This window comes from Biomphalaria glabrata, chromosome 9 (genome assembly GCF_947242115.1).
Source record: "Biomphalaria glabrata chromosome 9, xgBioGlab47.1, whole genome shotgun sequence".
NCBI lineage: Eukaryota > Metazoa > Mollusca > Gastropoda > Planorbidae > Biomphalaria > Biomphalaria glabrata.
In genome coordinates, this window is record NC_074719.1 from 15,388,980 (window position 1) to 15,408,902 (window position 19,923).

A 19,923-nucleotide genomic window follows, 5' to 3' on the forward strand; every position below is an offset into this window, starting at 1 on the left:
TCATGGCTGGCCACGCTACATACCCATGTGTCCCGACATCAGCGCCACCTAGACCACATTTTATAAACAATGTCGGCGGTAGGGTGCTCTCTCATTGTGGGTAAATGGTAATACAATCCATTATGTAGAACAACGCAAAAATAATAATACCGGAAGTGAAGTCATACTAAATTCAATTGAGTGAGAACGGACATTTCCAAATCAGAAAAACACCTTGCAACCCCCAACTCTCACATTAAGAGTAAAGGAAGGGGCTCCATTAAGAAGGTGAGCAGACAACTCTAGCTAGCATTCTGCTTAGGTGTAGCTCAATGTAGTGTCCTTATAATCAATTTCAGGTGATTTCATCACATCCTTAGACTCTGAGAGATTCTATGCGTGTAACGCTGGTGTTAAACCAATGTAGGTCCTAGTGATTGTAGTGCTGGATTTAGTCACACTTAACACTTTAGCTTGATACGATTCCGTTGGAATAGAATTCACTAACACAGTTCCGTTAATTATGTAAACTTGAATTGTAGAATAAACTCGTACAAATAATAATTCTTCCTATACATACGTGAAGCTCAATTGATAAACCCATATTGAACATTCTGAAATAGTGAACGAATGTACTGCTCTAGCTAGCTAGTCTCCCCCCTTTCATGCTCTAAATGTGTCTTCTCTGACGTCTTAGAACGAGACAATCTGAAAAGCCTCTGTTTATTTTTAGCAACATCCCTGGACTTTTTATGACCTATTTTGTGCTTCAGTCAAAGATTTTGATCTCTCGTGTCCTCTCTCCCTAGTCCTCCACTTATTCCGGTCAGCAGCTGTTCTTAGCAGATGATCAAGAGAGAGGTGGGTCCATTCTTTTACGTTGTCAAGCCAGCTTTGTTTTTTTTTTCTATGGACGACCCTTTCTTTGTGCTCCGTCCACTGTACCCTGAATGATGACTTTGGACAGAGAGTCATGTCTTACAATATGGCCGAACCAGCTTAGCTTTCGCTTCTTGGCAATGTTGAAAAGTCCCCCCTTTTCGCCCGCCAGTGTCGACGACTTATGAAAGTAAATAGCTATTTGTCTTCTTTTTCTGGTATCTGATACCCAGCAATTTTTTATCATTTAATTTCAAAGGCTCGAATTCTACTTTCTGTCTCGGTGCTTACAGAGACTGCAAGCTATATATGCTTACAGAGACTGCAAGTTATATATACTTACAGAGACTGCAAGTTATATATACTTGCAGAGACTGCAAGCTTTACATGCTTACAGAGACTGCAAGCTATATATACTTACAGAGACTGCAAGTTATATATGCTTACAGAGACTGCAAGCTATATATACTTACAGAGACTGCAAGTTATATATGCTTACAGAGACTGCAAGTTATATATACTTACAGAGACTGCAAGTTATATATACTTACAGAGACTGCAAGATATATATACTTACTAAGACTGCAAGCTATATATACTTACAGAGATTGCAAGTTATATATGCTTACAGAGACTGCAAGTTATATATACTTACAGAGACTGCAAGTTATATATACTTACAGAGACTGCAAGCTATATATACTTACAGAGACTGCAAGCTATATATACTTACAGAGACTGCAAGATATACATACTTACAGAGACTGCAAGTTATATATACTTACAGAGACTGCAAGCTATATATACTTACAGAGACTGCAAGATATACATACTTACAGAGACTGCAAGTTATATATACTTACAGAGACTGCAAGCTATATATGCTTACAGAGACTGCAAGTTATATATACTTACAGAGACTGCAAGTTATATATGCTTACAGAGACTGCAAGTTATATATGCTTACAGAGACTGCAAGTTATATATACTTACAGAGACTGCAAGTTATATATACTTACAGAGACTGCAAGCTATATATACTTACAGAGACTGCAAGCTATATATACTTACAGAGACTGCAAGATATACATACTTACAGAGACTGCAAGCTATATATACTTACAGAGACTGCAAGTTATATATACTTACAGAGACTGCAAGTTATATATACTTACAGAGACTGCAAGTTATATATGCTTACAGAGACTGCAAGTTATATATGCTTACAGAGACTGCAAGTTATATATACTTACAGAGACTGCAAGTTATATATGCTTACAGAGACTGCAAGTTATATATGCTTACAGAGACTGCAAGTTATACATGCTTACAGAGACTACAAGTTATATATATATATATATAGGACCAGAATTCACTTGCAAAGAATGGAGTTTTAAATTTTACTAGGAAGCTGCTGTTACTCTTCCAGATTTTCCATAGTTTGCTCATGACAAGCTTATACAGATTTTTATCTCTTGTATTGATTTTTCTTCAAAAATTGTATTGTGGTTTATCGAAAAACAATGTTTATTTAGATGTTTAAATATAGAAGGAAAGAGACAAACTGCGATCATCTTATCTTATATGATACAGACGTTACTTCAAAATAGAAGATGATTACGTCTAACGCGTCATGCATTTAGTCATGCATAGTAACCAATTCTGCCAAGTCACTGGTTTTCCTGGCTAGCTCAGGTAATCCATTCCATGCTCTAATAGCGCTAGGGAAGAAAAAGCATTTGTACAAAGTCGATATATATTATTCTACAACTCTATTATTATGTGATAACTCTATTATTCCACGATAACTCTATTATTCCTCGATAACTCTATTATTCTACATCTAAATAATCCAGACAGTTACTGTACGAAGAGTTATCTTACACTAGATCTATGAGATGTACCGAAATAATAAAGCTACAAACAATTGGAAAGTCAAAAAAAATCATGTCTGTTTCCAACATTACCCTCTGTTACTTTTGGTGAAAATTGAGTTTGACGTCTTCGTTACAGTAGCACTAAGAACCACGCAGTCCTACACACCACTGGGCGTAATTTAATTTTCTAACTACGGTGGTCCTGTGGTCATCAGGTACTCCCCGAGTTTATTTCCCTTCCTATTTCCAAAAAGAATTAAACGCACACATCTCATAACGAGGCTGGACAGTACTTCCGGGTCGACTTTATCAAAACTTTTAAGTTGTTTGAATGCTTACTGTTTTTAATACATAAAACTCTGATAGTTGACATCTCATTACAGCAACATATAGTTCACAGTATAGAAGTTTATGAACTTGTTCAATGTTTACGGCAGTGCTTTGCTACAGATATAATACCAAATATTCAAAAACAACCAAAAAAAAAAATATTGAGACAGGAGATGCTCCCTGGCACTGGCACAGTTCTGGACCGTCGTGACGACACATGGTAGGGCATTAGCACACGGTCATATCGTGAGGGGTGCTTAATGTACCCAAACGTTGGTATTACATCTATGAACATGTACAAGCATTGAGTGTCACGACGCTTATTTTAAGACAACGTAGCACCGAGCTGACTGTAAGGACGCTTTTACTTTAAACAGATTACACATACATTGGAATGTTGTTTAGGTATGAATACATACTGGATGACCCTCTTTTTTTTTCTTTTACACCCAATCTTCTAGTTTTTCATGTACGGAGGGCTGATGAGGGTGCATCACATTGTTATTGAACCCGGTCCCACGGAAAGTCATACTTTATATAAGGTCGAATTCTAATGATTCTTAGTCCGTATTTCTCTCATGTTCTGCTAGTCTCTAACCGAGACAAGATTTAAACTTCTATCAATTAAACTTCTATGTAATTAGACATGACGGTTTCGTTGTTGACAAATCTTTGCTGTAGAAACCATTTAAATAAATGCAGTTCCACATACTTGAAATGTTCTCAGTGCCAACAAAATAGTTTCTTGCACTTTGATTCACAACAATTTGTATAGCTTTGTTTTCTCTCTATGTTTTCAAATAGTAGAAGAAAGTCTTTAGGCAGTGAACGAGATGTTTCTATTGTTAAATGTTACCACTTTTCCACTCCTTATTTCTCTCTCTCTCTCTTTCTCTTTGAATTAATCTTTGACACCTTTTCTCTATTTCTCTCTTCTTTGTCGTTCTCTCACTTTCTCTCTGTCCTTCTCTTACGCTCTTTATCTTTCTCGCTCTCCTAGTTTTCTCTCTTTTTCTTTATCATTCTCTCATCTACTTTATCCTTCTCTCTTCTACTTTATCCTTCTCTCTTCTACTTTATCATTCTCTCTTTTTCTCCACTCTATTTCTATTCTGTTTCTCTATTTCTTTTTCTCTTTCTCTCTCTTTCACTTTCGTTCTGTTTTTTGTTTCTTTTTGCATTCTTTCTCCTTTCACTCCTCTTTTTTTCTCCTTCTCTTCTCTTTTCTCTTCTCTTACTTTAACCTATACTATTGTTTTAAAACTCCACACGCAGAGACACACACACACAGAGACACATGCAGACATACACACAGACACACACAGAGACACGCGTAGACACTCACATAACACACGCAGAGATACACACACACAGACACACGTAGACACTCACATAACACACGCAGAGACACACACACAGACACACGTAGACACTCACATAACACACGCAGAGACACACGTAGACACTCACATAACACACGCAGAGACACACACACAGACACACGTAGACACTCACATAACACACGCAGAGATACACACACACAGACACACGTAGACACTCACATAACACACGCAGAGATACACACACACAGACACACGTAGACACTTACATAACACACGCAGAGACACACACACAGACAAGTACATTCTTGAACGTGAAAACTACTTATGTTTGACGAGACGTGGGTAACTCTATGAGGTCTGTCTCTGATCGAAATGTACGACCTGACAAAATGAAATCTTCTTTATGTCAGTTCCTGTCAATGGAGAGATGACTGATAAATAGGATTTACGTGTTTGTACTTCAGTACTCTCAGTGGTCTAACAGTCAAATTTATATCATAACTAATCCTACGTTAGTTGCTAAATACAAGGCTGGTAATAATAAAAACTATTCAGGCTAAACGTGCAGAATCGAAATAAGTCAACGGCAGCCTTTAAACAATGAACTTTGGAAAGAGAAGAACAGAAAAGTCCAGACACGCTCTAGCTCTAGAACCTTGTTATATATAATAGTTAGGCTGGTCACTATGCTGTCAACACGATACCAGCGTAGGCATTCAGTTAAAGAAAAAAGAATGGAAGTTGACTTCGACTGTCCTACTGACCTTTGACCTGACAAAGAATGGTAATCAAGTCTTTCCTTTACGGAAATAGAATCTTGCTTGCTGCTGAGATACGCTGCTGTTGTTTTTCCTCTCTCCTTATTTGTGTTGGTGAAAGATTTATTTCATTGTGTCATTGAAAACCTTCCTCCGCCCATTCCCCCTTCTGTTCCCAATGCCAGCATTGTGTATAGATGTGAGTGGCATTGTGTGTGTTTGTGTGTGTAGTTCTATGTGTGTGAATACTGAATTATGTTCAGTTGTATAAAATTGTTTCGGATGTTGCTTCATAAAAAGATTATTACCTCCTTTTCCTAACCTCACGCTGACGATGGGGGGTGCGCGGGAAGGGTTTGAACCCAGGACCATGGAGACGACAGTCCCAATTGCATAGCAACGTCCAGTCAGCAACCCTAATGAATTGATGAATCTGAACATGTCTTTTGTCTAAGTCGCTTGTCTAAGTCAAGAAACGATTTCATAGACTTAATGTTCTTAGTTATTAATCGTATTTATTTTTTAAACCCTAACAAAATGTTGCAACTTGCCGCTTGGTGTTTGGGTGTGAAATGTCTAGATCTATAGATTTACTGAGGTAAAGATTTACGATAAATACAAAAAGAAACCCATTAACTAGATCTGTCTCAAGATTTTCAGCCATGTTTCTTGAAAAAAAAAACAAGTTTCTCTCTCGAACTCTCCACAGAAAATCTACTCTATATGAATTACAATCTCTCTCTCTTTTTCTCTCTCTCATTCTTTCTCTCACTATCTCTCTCTCTCTCTCTCTTTCATTATTGCTCTCTCCCTCTCATTCTTTCTCTCTTTTTCTTTATCTCTCTTTCATTCTTTCTTTCTTTCTCTCTTTCTTTCCATCTCAATCTTTCTCTCTCTCATTCTTTCTTTATTTCTCTCTCATTCTCTTTCTCTCTCATTCTCTCTAGCATTCTTTCTTTCTCTCTCTCTCTCTCTCTCTCTCAATTTGTCTCAATTCTCGTAAAATGATCACTAGGATATCGAGTTGTTAACATAATTAAAATCAAACTATTATTGTTCCGTGTCAAGAAAAAAAGTCATCTTTAGTGTTTTAGTTTTTGTGAAACTAATTTATTGTGGACTTGATCTGTTTTAATTCCCTTTTACAACTACCAACTAAATAAAAGTCAATCGTATTATGGGATTATTTGGAAGTAAAATTTTATATTGAATTGCTAAAAACTTAGGGGACAAAAGCAAAAGTCATTATTAAGAGAGAAGCGATCAAACAGAGACACCACGATTCATGCACATAACCTCTGTATAAATAAAGAGAGAGAGAGGTTAGAAGTCCATCCTCTCGGTTACAAATCCAAGCACATTCAGCTCATTTTTTTTAAAAATGTTATTGGAGAGCCTATGAACATGGAAGATTGTTTAGTCACACTGACGGATCCAGAGTAAAGGCGATCACTCCAACCAACTCTGCTGACCCCCTCCCCTGTAACAAAACGAAACTACAAACAGGCGTATTGAACATAATTAATTACTTATATATGAATTTTTTATTTAAATATTATTTTTGAAAGATATTTTTTTCAGCGGCAACCCTCTAAATCTGTATTTGCAATGAACTAAATTTGATCTTCCCTTTTTTAATAATAATAATAATAATAATAATAATCTTTATTATCCGTAAGGAAATTTGTCTAAGATGAATAATGAGCTGTGGATGTCAGGAGAATGCGTTTCTGGCAGTGAAGAACGCAAGAAGACGCTTGGCCACCAACGTCCGACGTTTTTGTTGTTGACGAAGTTTGAGAAACACTGCTCTAGTTGTAATATGACGACTTTTTGTTCTTCTCTATCTATCTATCTATCTATCTATCTATCTATCTATCTATCTATCTATCTATCTATCTATCTATCTATCTATCTGTCTGTCTGTCTGTCTGTCTATCTTTTCCCCTCTAATGTTATGGTTTGCGGGCTTTTTCAGTGCAAGGACCAAAAGTTTGGAAGTTGCTCGCCATCGATCTCCGATAACATGCTTCTCTACATGAACAAGAAGAACATTAAGACCTATTTGTTCAAAACATTTGTAGACCAGTTGTAGACCAGTTGACCAGTTGTAGACCAGTTGTTGACCAGTTGTTCATGTAAATCCTCATGTCTAAGTCTATTATGTGACAACTGGCGCACTAATTAGTGAGGACAAGAGAACAGCGCTGGCAGAAGAAAAGAGTCAGAGAAAAAAAAAGCAAGGCCAATGACACTAGTTCCAGCCGAACGTTCCGGGCTCACATAGGTCTCACCAGCCACATGAGGAGGCATAAAACCCCAGTGCAAAGTCCTCAGCCCCATGGATGACAAAAGTGGTCATCATCAAACCACGATGGACGAACTATAAATGTCTATTATGTTATCATAGCGTCTTGAGCCTACATTATGTTTGTTAACACCGCTATATAATTAATTTATTAATCATTACTACTAGTATCCACCGACTTGTCTGAAGTCTCATACGAAATAAGTTTATCCTAAATTTGCATGATAAATCATTAACCATATATTGTATCAAAAAAAATCTCAAGTCTTCTTATAATTCTTTTAAATATATTTAGGATTATTCAAATACAATAATCAAATGAGAATAACTCAGATACTCAATTCTTCTGGCAGTCTTCTCGTCTATAAAACTTTTAGTCACATAGATGGTATATTTTTAATAAGCTATTGGCAACTAAGCCGCAACTTCAAAATAATGTTAGCCAGTAACTAGCATATTACATTGAAACAAATTGTTAGACTCCAAAGTGATTTTCATTAACACTTTCATTAGACGTTTAAAAAAATGGGTACATTGACAGCAGGTTTCTTTCGAAAAACCATTACAAAGTTCTGACCATAAGGTCTATAAAATATTTTTTGAAACAGTAGCTGTGTAATCTATTTTGTTGAACAAATAAAAAATGTAAAATATACAAGAGATTAGGGAAAGGAACAAAACAACAGTTTATACTTAAACCAAAAGACTGTTCATTTGGTTGAGAGTGTAAATCACACGTGCTAACGTCAAATTTCTATATAATACAATGATGTAAATATAACATTTAAATTAATTTTCAAATGAATAATCAGAACAACATCAATTAACGCCAGGTCAACAAAAAAAGTTTAAGTCTGAGATAAAGTCTGAGAGTTAGGACACCACCTGTCGAAGTCTTTTAGGACACCAATTTCCAAGGTCTTTTAGGACACCAATTTCCAAGGTCTGAGAGCTAGGACACCTTCCAAAAGTAACGACATATTTTTCTCTCATTTTTCCTTGAATGACCAGCGAGTTTACTCATTAAATACACCACTTTTGTTATGGGTGACATGTCAAAGTTCAATCTAGAAGTGATAGGATTGAACTCTTTTTTTTCGCGGAACACCACGAAGTCACCTGACCAATGAGGCTGGAAGCGATATGGGAGAGTTCTATTAAACACGAAGATGCTTGCTAAAATCCTCTTTTGTACCTTTTGTACATGACGTGCTAAAATATGTAGGTCACAGATGGGTCTGCATACCCACCAGAAATACTGTACTCTTGTCATGCACGAAAACATTCGCATTATTATTATCTTATTAAATATATTCCTTTTTAAAAATACTTTTGACATCCATATTTGACGTATAATCTAATTATGAATAAAAGGTTACAAAATATTGATGCATCCAATTTGTCAGCAGCTGTCTGATATTGTGCACCATTGCGTTTTAAAGATATTTCTTTCAACTCTACACTAATCATGGACAGGGTTGATAGTGTGCTATGATGTTGTTGAATGATGTCCACACACGCTGATCCTTTAAACACAGACATCCTCCCGCTCTTTTAAACTGAGTAGACTTTCTGTTGATGTCACTGGCGCACGTCCAGTAGCTGGGAGACTCCTGAAAGAGAAGTCAAATAGTAAATCTTAATGAGTAATTATAAGCAGAAGATGATCACAATCTCATTACCTAAGTAGTCCAAGATAGCAATGACGTGAGATCTTCGCTTTGAAAAGCCAATTACACTCAAGACTATTAAAAACTTATAGCTATTGCCAGATAGCTAACGCTAGATGGCGCTCCAAGTCATTAAAGTATAGTTCCATGGTTTGACTATAATGTTGTAATTTTCTAATATGAGGTCAACATGATGTTAATAGGGAATGTATTAACCTTTGAAATGGCCCACTTGGAATGATCTATTGTTTCATTGAATTTCACATCCTCCCTCAAAGAAACTTGGTCAATGTCGTAAACCTGAAATAACAAAGGAAAAGACTGAGAAACATTGCATTAGTGAAATAATAGTTTAATAACTGAAAATTCCTTTCATACCTACAATAATAACCAAATTAAACGATTTTAATTAATTTATTTTTTTGCTCAATATATGAATTACAGCAATATATGCAAGTCTTGGGCCCATATTTTTTCTATGGATCGAATATTGAAATATGTACAGGTCTATACATTTTTTACTTTACATTAGCTATCTACTATTAATTAAAAAAAACACCACATTCTTTGAAATAATTAAGATTACATTTGTATACATTTGCATAGGGTATCTGTCATGCCATAGCATTCTAACGTCGCTGTGGACAATCTTATAGGAGGGGGGTTCCTGAGAGAAGACGCCCATGCTGCCTTTAGGCGCTTAGCAAACACAGCTCAAATTGAGTTAAGATTGGAACTCGTGCCTCCTTGATAGGTAGCCAAGTGGTTCATGCCACTGAGCCACACACTGGACGTTTTCCCATTCACGTGTCCAAAATAGTGTGGTTCACAGTTCTGCCAACGCTTACAGTTTAGCCAATCGCAGAACAAAGAAAACGAACATTTCAAGGGGGGTAATGTCACAAAGTTGTACAGACCTTGTATTTTAAAGAGCAAGTAGATGGTAGGGATTCCCCAGGCCCGTTCATCCATGACTCGACCATGAGATCTTGCTGCAGCTTTGGCGCCACTAGAGCATCATAAAGATCTGAAACATTTTCGATGATCATATCTGTACAGGTTTCAAACGTCTTAATAAAGATAATAATTGTAAGTTAACTTATATGTTCCTTAATTAGAAATATCACTATCAATAAACTAACGAATATGTATGTAAATATCTTTGGCATTTTACTTCTCGAAAGACGATCTTTTCCCTTTGCAACTTCTTGTGTGACTAAAGAGCCCAATCCTTGATACATAGATGCGGTCACAGGTTGGGCCTATGTAATCACCAGGCGCCGTTGCATTTTCACCCTTCTTTCTACTACTGTTGTGTATGGCATCTGCAATCCGAGACCATTCTTGTATTCTTACTCTCCATGTGGATCTATCCAATGCCACTTTTTCCCAGCTTTTAGTTTTGATTTTGAAGAGAGTTTGCATACATCCGTATTCCACTTTTACGCTATATAAATATATATATATATATATATTGTTACGTCTCTCCTACTATCCAGGCTCTCTTCAAACTGCACCACACGACACAACGAACTTAAAGAACCTCACAACTCAGGGCTTCAAAGTAACAGTAGCAATTTAATTTCAAATACATTACAAAACTGTACAGTTGGCAACAATATTACACTAACTGTCCAAAAACCTCGCCTTGCTCCGCCTGACTTCACACACTGTAGTGTTTCTAACTAACTTCGCTTCGTACTGGTCTCATTGCGAGGTAACGTGAAGTGTCGTGAAGTGTCTTGACTCAAACACACTCGCTCTTATATATGTCTCTACTGGCCTTCTAGAATCGGATGGAACGTTCTTGACCACTCAGAATGATCTCAATCGCCGTGACTTGCGTGCGTAATATTTACATATATATATATATATATATATATATATATATATATATATATATATATATATATATATATATATATGTGTGTGTGTAAAATAATAAGGCTAGTCTTCGAGTCCGAAGATTAGTGAGGAATGCAGTATTTCCCGTGGCTGCGCAGTCCAACCTGTGACCTACATATTTTGCCACAACCAGGGCAAGCATAACCATTGTCCGCAGGCGGTTGATTTAGATTTTCTTTTCGCCGTCTGCGTTTGTCCTCGGCAGCAGATTTTGTGTGTGTATATATATATATATATATATATATATATAATAGATACATAGACAGACAGATATTTGGACAGACAGATAGATAGATAGATAAATAGACAGACAGACATATGGGCAAACAGACAGACAGACAGACAGACAGACAGATAGATAGATAGATAGATAGATAGATAGATAGATAAATAGATAGATAGACAGACAGACATACGGACAGACACATAGATAGATATCTACCATCGCCAAAATTGTCTGATTTAGCAAAACTTAGAAAACTCTGCCCCCGCAGTGACGTCACAGAGGTGAGGTTGAACCAAGGAGGACCTTTCACGGGACCACCTTTAATAATGGCGTCCAGTATTGGAAATCTTGCTACAAAATCTTGCGGGAAATAGTGATCATACACGTGAGGTTGGTAGTAATACAGTTGATGTCCTGAAACATGGAGAGTTTACAAGTATTAACACTTTTCATAATAACATGATAATAATACAACAGATGAAAGAAAAACTGGTGGTATAACACAGTAGATGATAAAATACAAGCGCGATTTATTAGGAAATAACAACAAAACGATTTGTGTAAAATAAACAGAGTACACTCCCATTTGAACTATAAAAATACAGAGAAAACTGAACACAGATTTATTTAATTATTTTTTTAAACGACTAAAATTGTGTTATTTAATTGTTTGTAATTCCAAGTAGCCAATATTTTAATTGACATTAAATTCTTTTAAAACGTTGCTTATAAAATGACTTGGTTATGAACAAGAAATGACTTGGTTATGAACAAAAAATGACTTGGTTATGAACAAGAAATCACTTGGTTATGAACAAGAAATGACTTGGTTATGAACAAGAAATGACTTGGTTATGAACAAGAAATGACTTGGTTATGAACAAGAAATGACTTGGTTATGAACAAGAAATGACTTGGTTATGAACAAAAAATTACTTGTTTATGAACAAAAAATTACTTGGTTATGAACAAGAAATGACATGGTTCGATAAATCAAGAAAACGAGCTTCTATTTTTCTTAATGAACCACCAAAATTTCTTGAACCTCAGCAAAGGTCACTCTAATCAACCCTTTGTTTGTTTATTTAACTTTGAAGAATATGGAGCATGAAGCTATTATGACGAAAAAAAAAAAAGACTTGCTGGCATACCTATTACATCTAACTGTGCCAGAGGAAAGCTAACACACAGAAAATTCTGGCCAAACTTTGAAGCGCTTAGCTTCCATTGGTAGCCATTGGCCTTTCTTGGTGGGTACTCTGGAGCACTGTGTATCATCCAGAAACCAGAAGTTTGATCAAAGGCGACAACTCCTGAAGGAAAAACAAAACGTAAAGATCTAAAGTGTTTAGTAATTGTCAACAATTTTATTAATTGTTTTCTTTTTATTTTAACGCGAGTCAAGGAAGGTCTTTTACTCGGGGCCTGGGCGAGTGTCATATACAGGGCCGATATATTCTTAAGTGTAGGCTATATATGCAATACCACAGCGTTTCTGGGCTTTCCGCCACTAATGCTGTACCTGTAGGACTTATTATTGTTATACGACGTAGATAGTACTTTATGTAGGTACCATTGGTCACTTAATTGAACACTTCATTACGTCAGAGTTGTTCTTATTTTTATGTTAATTCCATTAGTCAACTTAATGATACAGAAATATTTTCATGAAAAAAATCAACTTCAAATTGGGAATAAAATTAATTCAATACAGAGTATTTAGTCTATAATGGATTTTTTATGGTAAATTAGAATGTGTGACAGAGGCCCCGCATATTTGTATGATAGGCTGAGGGTGACAACAGAATCTCCATATCGTGGGCTCTCCTTCAGGCCCGAGCCTGGGAAGTTTTCCTCAATCGCCACCCCCAAAGCAAAGAAGAGGATCTGTAAAGCGACCCTTCCTCCCCCCTCAAAAGCTGTGGATCATCACAAAAACTTCAATCTCCCTGCAGCAGACGATCTACCTTTTGTATGACCTTTAACAGTTTCTGAAATGTTCATAGGTGGCGACTGGTCGTTGTAAAACATATACATCATGGAAGTCTGAAAATACGAAACAAAACAAACTATAATGTCAATGTAATAAGTTCACAAGTAGACTATAAATGTTTGAAAAGGTGTCCATGTTTTTAATATCTTTTAATAACTCAGTAGGCTCGTCATGTGACCCATCATGGATGACATGATGAAGAGTCATGAAACAAGCATGAATACCAAGTAGTCTAGAAGGTTAGTGATTAAAAACTGAAATGTCGCTGACAGTGTGGCGTTGCGTTAGGTCCTAATTTTTGGCACATTTAAGTAGACATCCTTGGTCCTGACAACAGACTTCGTGGTGCTGTAATGATGGCATTCGACAGTGACAAACACACACATTATATATATATATATATATATATATATATATATATATATATATATATATATATATATATATATATATATATATATATATATATATATATATAAACAGACTTCGTGGTGCTGTAATGATGGCATTCGACAGTGACAAACACACACATTATATATATATATATATATATATATATATATATATATATATATATATATATATATATATATATATATATATATATATATATATGTGTGTGTGTGTATGTGTGTTTGTGTATGTATGTATGTATATATATATATATATATGTGTGTGTGTGTGTGTATGTGTGTCTGTGTATGTATGTATGTATGTATGTCACTGGCGGATCCAGGGGGGGGGGCGGTAGGGGCGATCGCCCCCCCCACTCGGCCGACCCCCCCCCAAAGGGGGGGGGGCGGACGAATTTTAGTACAGAATTAAACACAATTTGTATACGAATTTATTACTTATGTTAATAATATATACTAATTATTTATATTTCAACTTTTTTAAAGATTATTTCGCCCCCCCAGTATGTTGGCTGACTTAATGGGGTCGGGCGGGGGGGGGGGGATGGCATCAATACCGCCCCCCCCCCCCTTTCCATAAATTTTCGAGTGGGGGGGCGGTCCAATTTATGTGTAGAAATCAAAGCTTGCTAACAATAACAATTAAATATCTATATGATTAAAACTTGTTATTAGTGTTTTAATCAATCTTTATATTATGTCTTTCCCCTGTTGGCCGATGGGGGGGGGGGCGAATACTTCTACTGCCTTTCCCACCTAAACCCTTTGAGTGGGGGGGGGGCGGTCCTACTTTAATGGGGAAATCATAGTTTGTGAGCAAAATTAGTTGAGTTAAAATATAATTTTTATATTATGTCGCTCCCTTTATGGTATCTTGGCCGATTCGGTGGGGTAAAGGGGGGGGGGAATTGATTGTATTGTCTTCCCCACTCTAGCCCTCTGAGTGGGGGGGGGCAGTCCTATTTTTATGCAGAAATCATAGTTTGTGAACAAAATAAGTTGAATATCTATATAATATTAGCTACATATTGATATGTGAACCCATTCTATATTATGTCGCACCACACTCTAATATCAAATTTTATCATTAGTAAATATAAAATGAAAAAGGGTTGTACCAGGTGGGAGGGGCGATTCATGCAATCGCCTTCCGCCCATCGGACAAAACAATACTTTTTCTTTTTTTGTTTTATAGTTAAGATATTACAATTTTTAAAAAAATCTGTCACTAATATTATTTATATATGCTATAAATTAAATTCTTATATCGAGTCGCCCCACACCTATTCTTTAATGCCAAATGCAATCATTAGCAAATATTATAAAAAGGAGCGAGGATTAATCGTTTTCACTCTACCGCCCCCCCCCCTCTTTTTCCAGACGAAAACGCGATGTTTTAAAACAGAAAAGTCAAATTTAGCGACAGAGTTTATGTCATTTCATCATTTTTTATCATAATTTTTTAACGAAAGACTTTGCTTTGGAAAATTTGGAATTCATACCAAATTTCTCAGTAGAAGAATAACGATTGAGATGAGTTCTCAACAGAAATATTCTTTTCCAATCTGCCTTTTTTCAATCTTTACTCAATCTGCAATTTTTCTAGTTAAATTTGGGACACAGCTCACAATTTATGCTTGAATCCTAAAATTGCAAAAAAATTTAGAGTAGAATCTAATTTGCCCACTTCATTTCTCCTCCCACTTCAGAAATTTATTTTAGAGCTTTAGATTATAGTTCTGTAACAAAACAAAGTTACAAACATGCCAATTGAAATAAATGTATAACTTACAAATGAGCTTTTTTTTATATAAATATTATTTTTCGAACTTTTGTTTTCGGCGGCGATCCTCAAAGCCTTAATCTAAATATGTGGGGTATCTTCTAATCGTTTTATTTGCAATGTAGTAAAGGCCTATAAATTCCTATTAGAATATTTTTCAAGTAAAACTTTTTTCAAAAGTTCCTTTTTTAATAGGATGAATAATGAGGTGTAGATGTCATGGAAATGCGTTTCTACATAGAAGAATGCAAGAAATCGCAATGATAAATAGTGAGATATAGATACCATTAGAATGCGTTTCTGCAGTGAATTATACAAGAAAACGCTTTTGGCGTCGGAGCTTCGCCCCGAATCCCACTGATTACTAATGAGCTGAAGTTGTCAGGAGAATGCGTTTCTGCAGTGAAGAATCCAATAAAACGCTTTTGGCGTCGGGGCTTCGCCCCGAACCCCATTAATTAATAATGAGCTGTAGATGTCAGGAGTACGCGTGTCTGCAGTGAAAAATACAAGAAAACGCTTTTGGCGTCGGGGCTTCGCCCCGAACCCCAATGATAAATAGTGAGATGTAGATACCATTAGAATGCGTTTCTGCAGTGAAATATACAAGATAACGCTTTTGGCGTCGGGGCTTTGCCCCGAACCCCAATGAGAAGGCTTACAGTGATTCCCCCAGAACCCCAAGCTATCAAGAGAAAGGCCTCAACATGACTTTTTTTTTTTTCGCCGAATGTTAAGAAACACTGCTTTTTTATTTTTTTTTTATTTTCATATATATATATATATATATATATATATGCAAGAATGCAAGAAATCGCAATGATAAATAGTGAGATATAGATACCATTAGAATGCGTTTCTGCAGTGAATTATACAAGAAAACGCTTTTGGCGTCGGAGCTTTGCCCCGAACCCCAATGAGAAGGCTTACAGTGATTCCCCCAGAACCCCAAGCTATCAAGAGAAAGGCCTCAACATGACTTTTTTTTTTTTCGCCGAATGTTAAGAAACACTGCTTTTTTATTTTTTTTTTATTTTCATATATATATATATATATATATATATATATGCAAGAATGCAAGAAATCGCAATGATAAATAGTGAGATATAGATACCATTAGAATGCGTTTCTGCAGTGAATTATACAAGAAAACGCTATATATATATATATATATATATATATATATGCTGTACGCACGTTTATGCATAGGGTTAGGGTTTACTGGGCATTAGGGTTAGGGTTTGGAAAAAAAATCGCCCCCCCCCCACTCCGAAGTTCTGGATCCGCTAGTGAATTTTTGTATGTATGTATCTCGGTATTTAATACTAAATTTATAAATTGCAGACTGAGAATTTAAACTCACTTTATTAGCATAAACTTGTAATAGTGTGTTAGTAATGGCTGTGTTCTTAGCTGCGATGGTTGCAGTGGACAACGTCCAACTTGTGTTTTCCTTGTCAAGGTAGAAAAATCCCTGGCCAGTTTTAAACTTGTGATCAGCATGTTTCGCTAATTGAGGTGCTTTGTATACAAAGTACCTGAGAAGAAGAGTTTGTCCATTAGTTGTCATAACATTATACACAGTTTGTCTTTTAGTTGACATTACATTATAAAAATGTTATCCTTTAGTTGACATAACATTAAAAAGTTTGTCCATTAGTTGTCATAACATTTTTAAAAGTTTGTCCTTTAGTTGACATAACATTATACAAAGTTTGTCCATTAGTTGTCATAACATTAAAAAAAGTTTGTCCTTTAGTTGACATAACATTATACAAAGTTTGTCCATTAGTTGTCATAACATTTTAAAAAGTTTGTCCTTTAGTTGACATAACATTATACAAAGTTTGTCCATTAGTTGACATAACATTATACAAAGTTTGTCCATTAGTTGTCATAACATTTAAAAAAGTTTGTTTTTTAGTTGACATAACATTATACAAAGTTTGTCCATTAGTTGACAAAACATTATACAAAGTTTGTCCATTAGTTGACAAAACATTATACAAAGTTTGTCCATTAGTTGACAAAACATTATACAAAGTTTGTCCATTAGTTGTGATGACATTACAGAAAGTTTGTACATTAGTTCTCATAACATTAAAGACCCACATGAACGCACGTGTAACATTAAAGATAACTATATAATGGTGCAGACATTATTATCAATTAGGGGCAGACCGGATGTCGAATTCGACCTTGCAATTAGCATAAAGTCCAAAAATGAGTTCCATATCAAAGTCATGAACCCGGGCGAATTGATCCACTCTAGTTTCTGCTTCACTGATTGTGTGTTAATTTTTTTTTTTTCAAAAGTAAAGCAAGAGCCATTTGTGACGCTCGGTCGGACACTTATAGAAGACAACACTAAATAAAAATCTTTTACGGAACTTATTATCATTGTAGGTGGTCATTCAGCAAAAAACTCCATCGGCTCAGTGGGTGCAAGAAAGGCGTGTTAAGTCAAAACAATAATAAATCAATTCTTCAATACTTTGACATAAGAGTGTTTGGATATTAAAAAATAAAATAAAACAATGACAAAAAACAAAACAAGGTCACTCACCAATCTACAGGATTTCCCTTGGAATCTAAACACTGCAAAGCATGGCCCAAACTCATTACTGAGTGAAGGGACAAAATTAGGAGTCCAAACATGAATGACTAAATGTCACAAGTAACGTGAATCAACGTAAAGTCAAATCTCTGCTTGTGATGATTAGATTGTGATTTTGCAATGTTCGACAGAATTTCTTTATTTGAAAATATATAGGCCAGTTAAGACTTGCAGTTTTACTTTCACTTTCGTTTTCACCGTACGGCAGACATATTTCAGTGCACAGTAGCGCCAAGTTTACGTTATACAGTTGAACACAGAGAAGCTTACGGCGAGGTTCTCATGAAACGAAATATTCCTTTGTGTGTGTGTGTGCTACGTAATATAAATCAAGTTAGTAGGTCAATGTCACACGAACACAGTGAAGTGCATTTGTCGTGGTTTGTCCCTATTATCGATCGCGTTCAGGTTGGCTGTTAAAATACTTTAAAAAATATATTACAGCAGTCAGCTACAAGCTTAACAAAACACTTTGACCCAAATAGAACACGACGCAATAACCTCTCGCGGACATAACCTTGTCACCTGATTAGTCACCTGATTACAGGTAGTAATAATAATAATAAAGATCTTTTTAGAGAGTAATTACTGGTATTAATTTGATCCAGCTTTAGATTCTGATGTGTAAGATGGCAGAGTAGGAACAATTTCAGGAAGAGACGCAAGCATTTGAAAAACAAGCAAGTTTAGTGATTTTGTTTTGAAAGTTGTTTTCTTTATATAAACTGAATATATGGTAGTAAAATTAAGAAATAAAATATATCTAAAATATGTTTTTTTAAAACAAAGCTTATAATTGGTAAAATTGCATCAATTATTTTGAATCAATCATGTAATTAATTTTTAGTAGGTTAAGACTAAGAATAATAATTTCAGGTAGGTGTGTGTGTGTTTCTATGGTGACGGTGGTAGGAGGTTAGCTATGCGTTGTGAATGATGCAACATAGGTGGCGTTGTCGTCACTTGGTCTTAGGGGAGACGACTCCAGAACTTTAGATTGAAAGGATGTTATTGCAGTGACTAAGATTTTGTTAAAAGATATTATTACTGAAGTCGATTTTATTTATTTCATTAATCATGCGTTGATTTAGTCTATATTATAAATAAAGTTATAAATAGTATTACTCACAAGTAAGTTATTCATTTTATTTGTTTATTTGTTAAGATAGTTAAGTCAGTTAAGATATAGAGTCTACTACGCCTACAACGGTTTAGTTGTCTACCAATAATTTGGTGCTACAAATCAACGACCGGTAACAATAAATTGGAAATTATTTTATATAAATATTGTTTTAACGCAACTGTCATGCTCATAGCATGCTCAGTGAGTTCAGGTTCAATCCCTCTTGTTGACCAGTGGGGGAGGGGCCGAGAGGAGGGGGGGGGGGTATCTGTAAGAAGTACTCCTAGCTACAGTTTCAAAAACATTTTTTTTTTAAAGTTGTTCCAGACAGAATTCAAACTCGAGCCTCAACGATGGAAGGCAGACTTGTTAGCCACTGAACTAGCCAAGTGCTTCTAAAAGTAGGTTTTATAGTTAAAACTTTAAACGAAGTACGGACATCTCTCGCCTTAGCAGGCTCTACTTTAAATAAATAAAATTATATTAATTAATTACGACTAATTAATTAACTAAAATGTTATTTTTGCCATTATCTAAAATGGTCAATAGTGCTTATTTCAACTTGATCCGTCAATGGGAAGTGGGAAAAATAACGTGAACAAGATTTCACTCAGAAATGGTTGATATAAACTTTGTAAAAATGGAGACCCTAGTTAAAATTAACATCAGTGAATGATCCTATTCAAATTTGGAATCACGGATAATCTACTTTGAACTTG

At 35.6% G+C, this 19,923-nt stretch overlaps 1 protein-coding gene across 1 annotated transcript; it reads right to left on the reverse strand.

Moving 5' to 3' along the window:
* Window positions 1-8,105: 8,105 nt before the first annotated feature.
* Window positions 8,106-18,559, reverse strand: LOC106067745 (plancitoxin-1-like). The gene is made up of 8 exons (XM_056042205.1): window positions 18,031-18,559; window positions 16,828-17,002; window positions 13,243-13,321; window positions 12,427-12,588; window positions 11,492-11,689; window positions 10,062-10,171; window positions 9,361-9,444; window positions 8,106-9,087 (listed from the first exon to the last, which is right to left on the reverse strand). The coding sequence occupies exons 1-8, from the start codon at window positions 18,120-18,122 to the stop codon at window positions 8,941-8,943; spliced, it is 1,047 nt and encodes a 348-aa protein (XP_055898180.1). The 5' UTR covers window positions 18,123-18,559; the 3' UTR covers window positions 8,106-8,940.
* Window positions 18,560-19,923: the final 1,364 nt, after the last annotated feature.

Excerpts from the sequence above, each read along its gene's own strand:
- LOC106067745 (XM_056042205.1), bottom strand. The coding sequence starts at position 18,122 with ATGTTTGGACTCCTAATTTTGTCCCTTCACTCAGTAATGAGTTTGGGC. Across the intron at positions 12,589-13,242 it reads TGTTAAAGGTCATACAAAAG|GAGTTGTCGCCTTTGATCAA; the intron begins GTAGATCGTCTG and ends TTTTTCCTTCAG. Across the intron at positions 9,088-9,360 it reads CCAAGTGGGCCATTTCAAAG|GAGTCTCCCAGCTACTGGAC; the intron begins GTTAATACATTC and ends CTTCTCTTTCAG.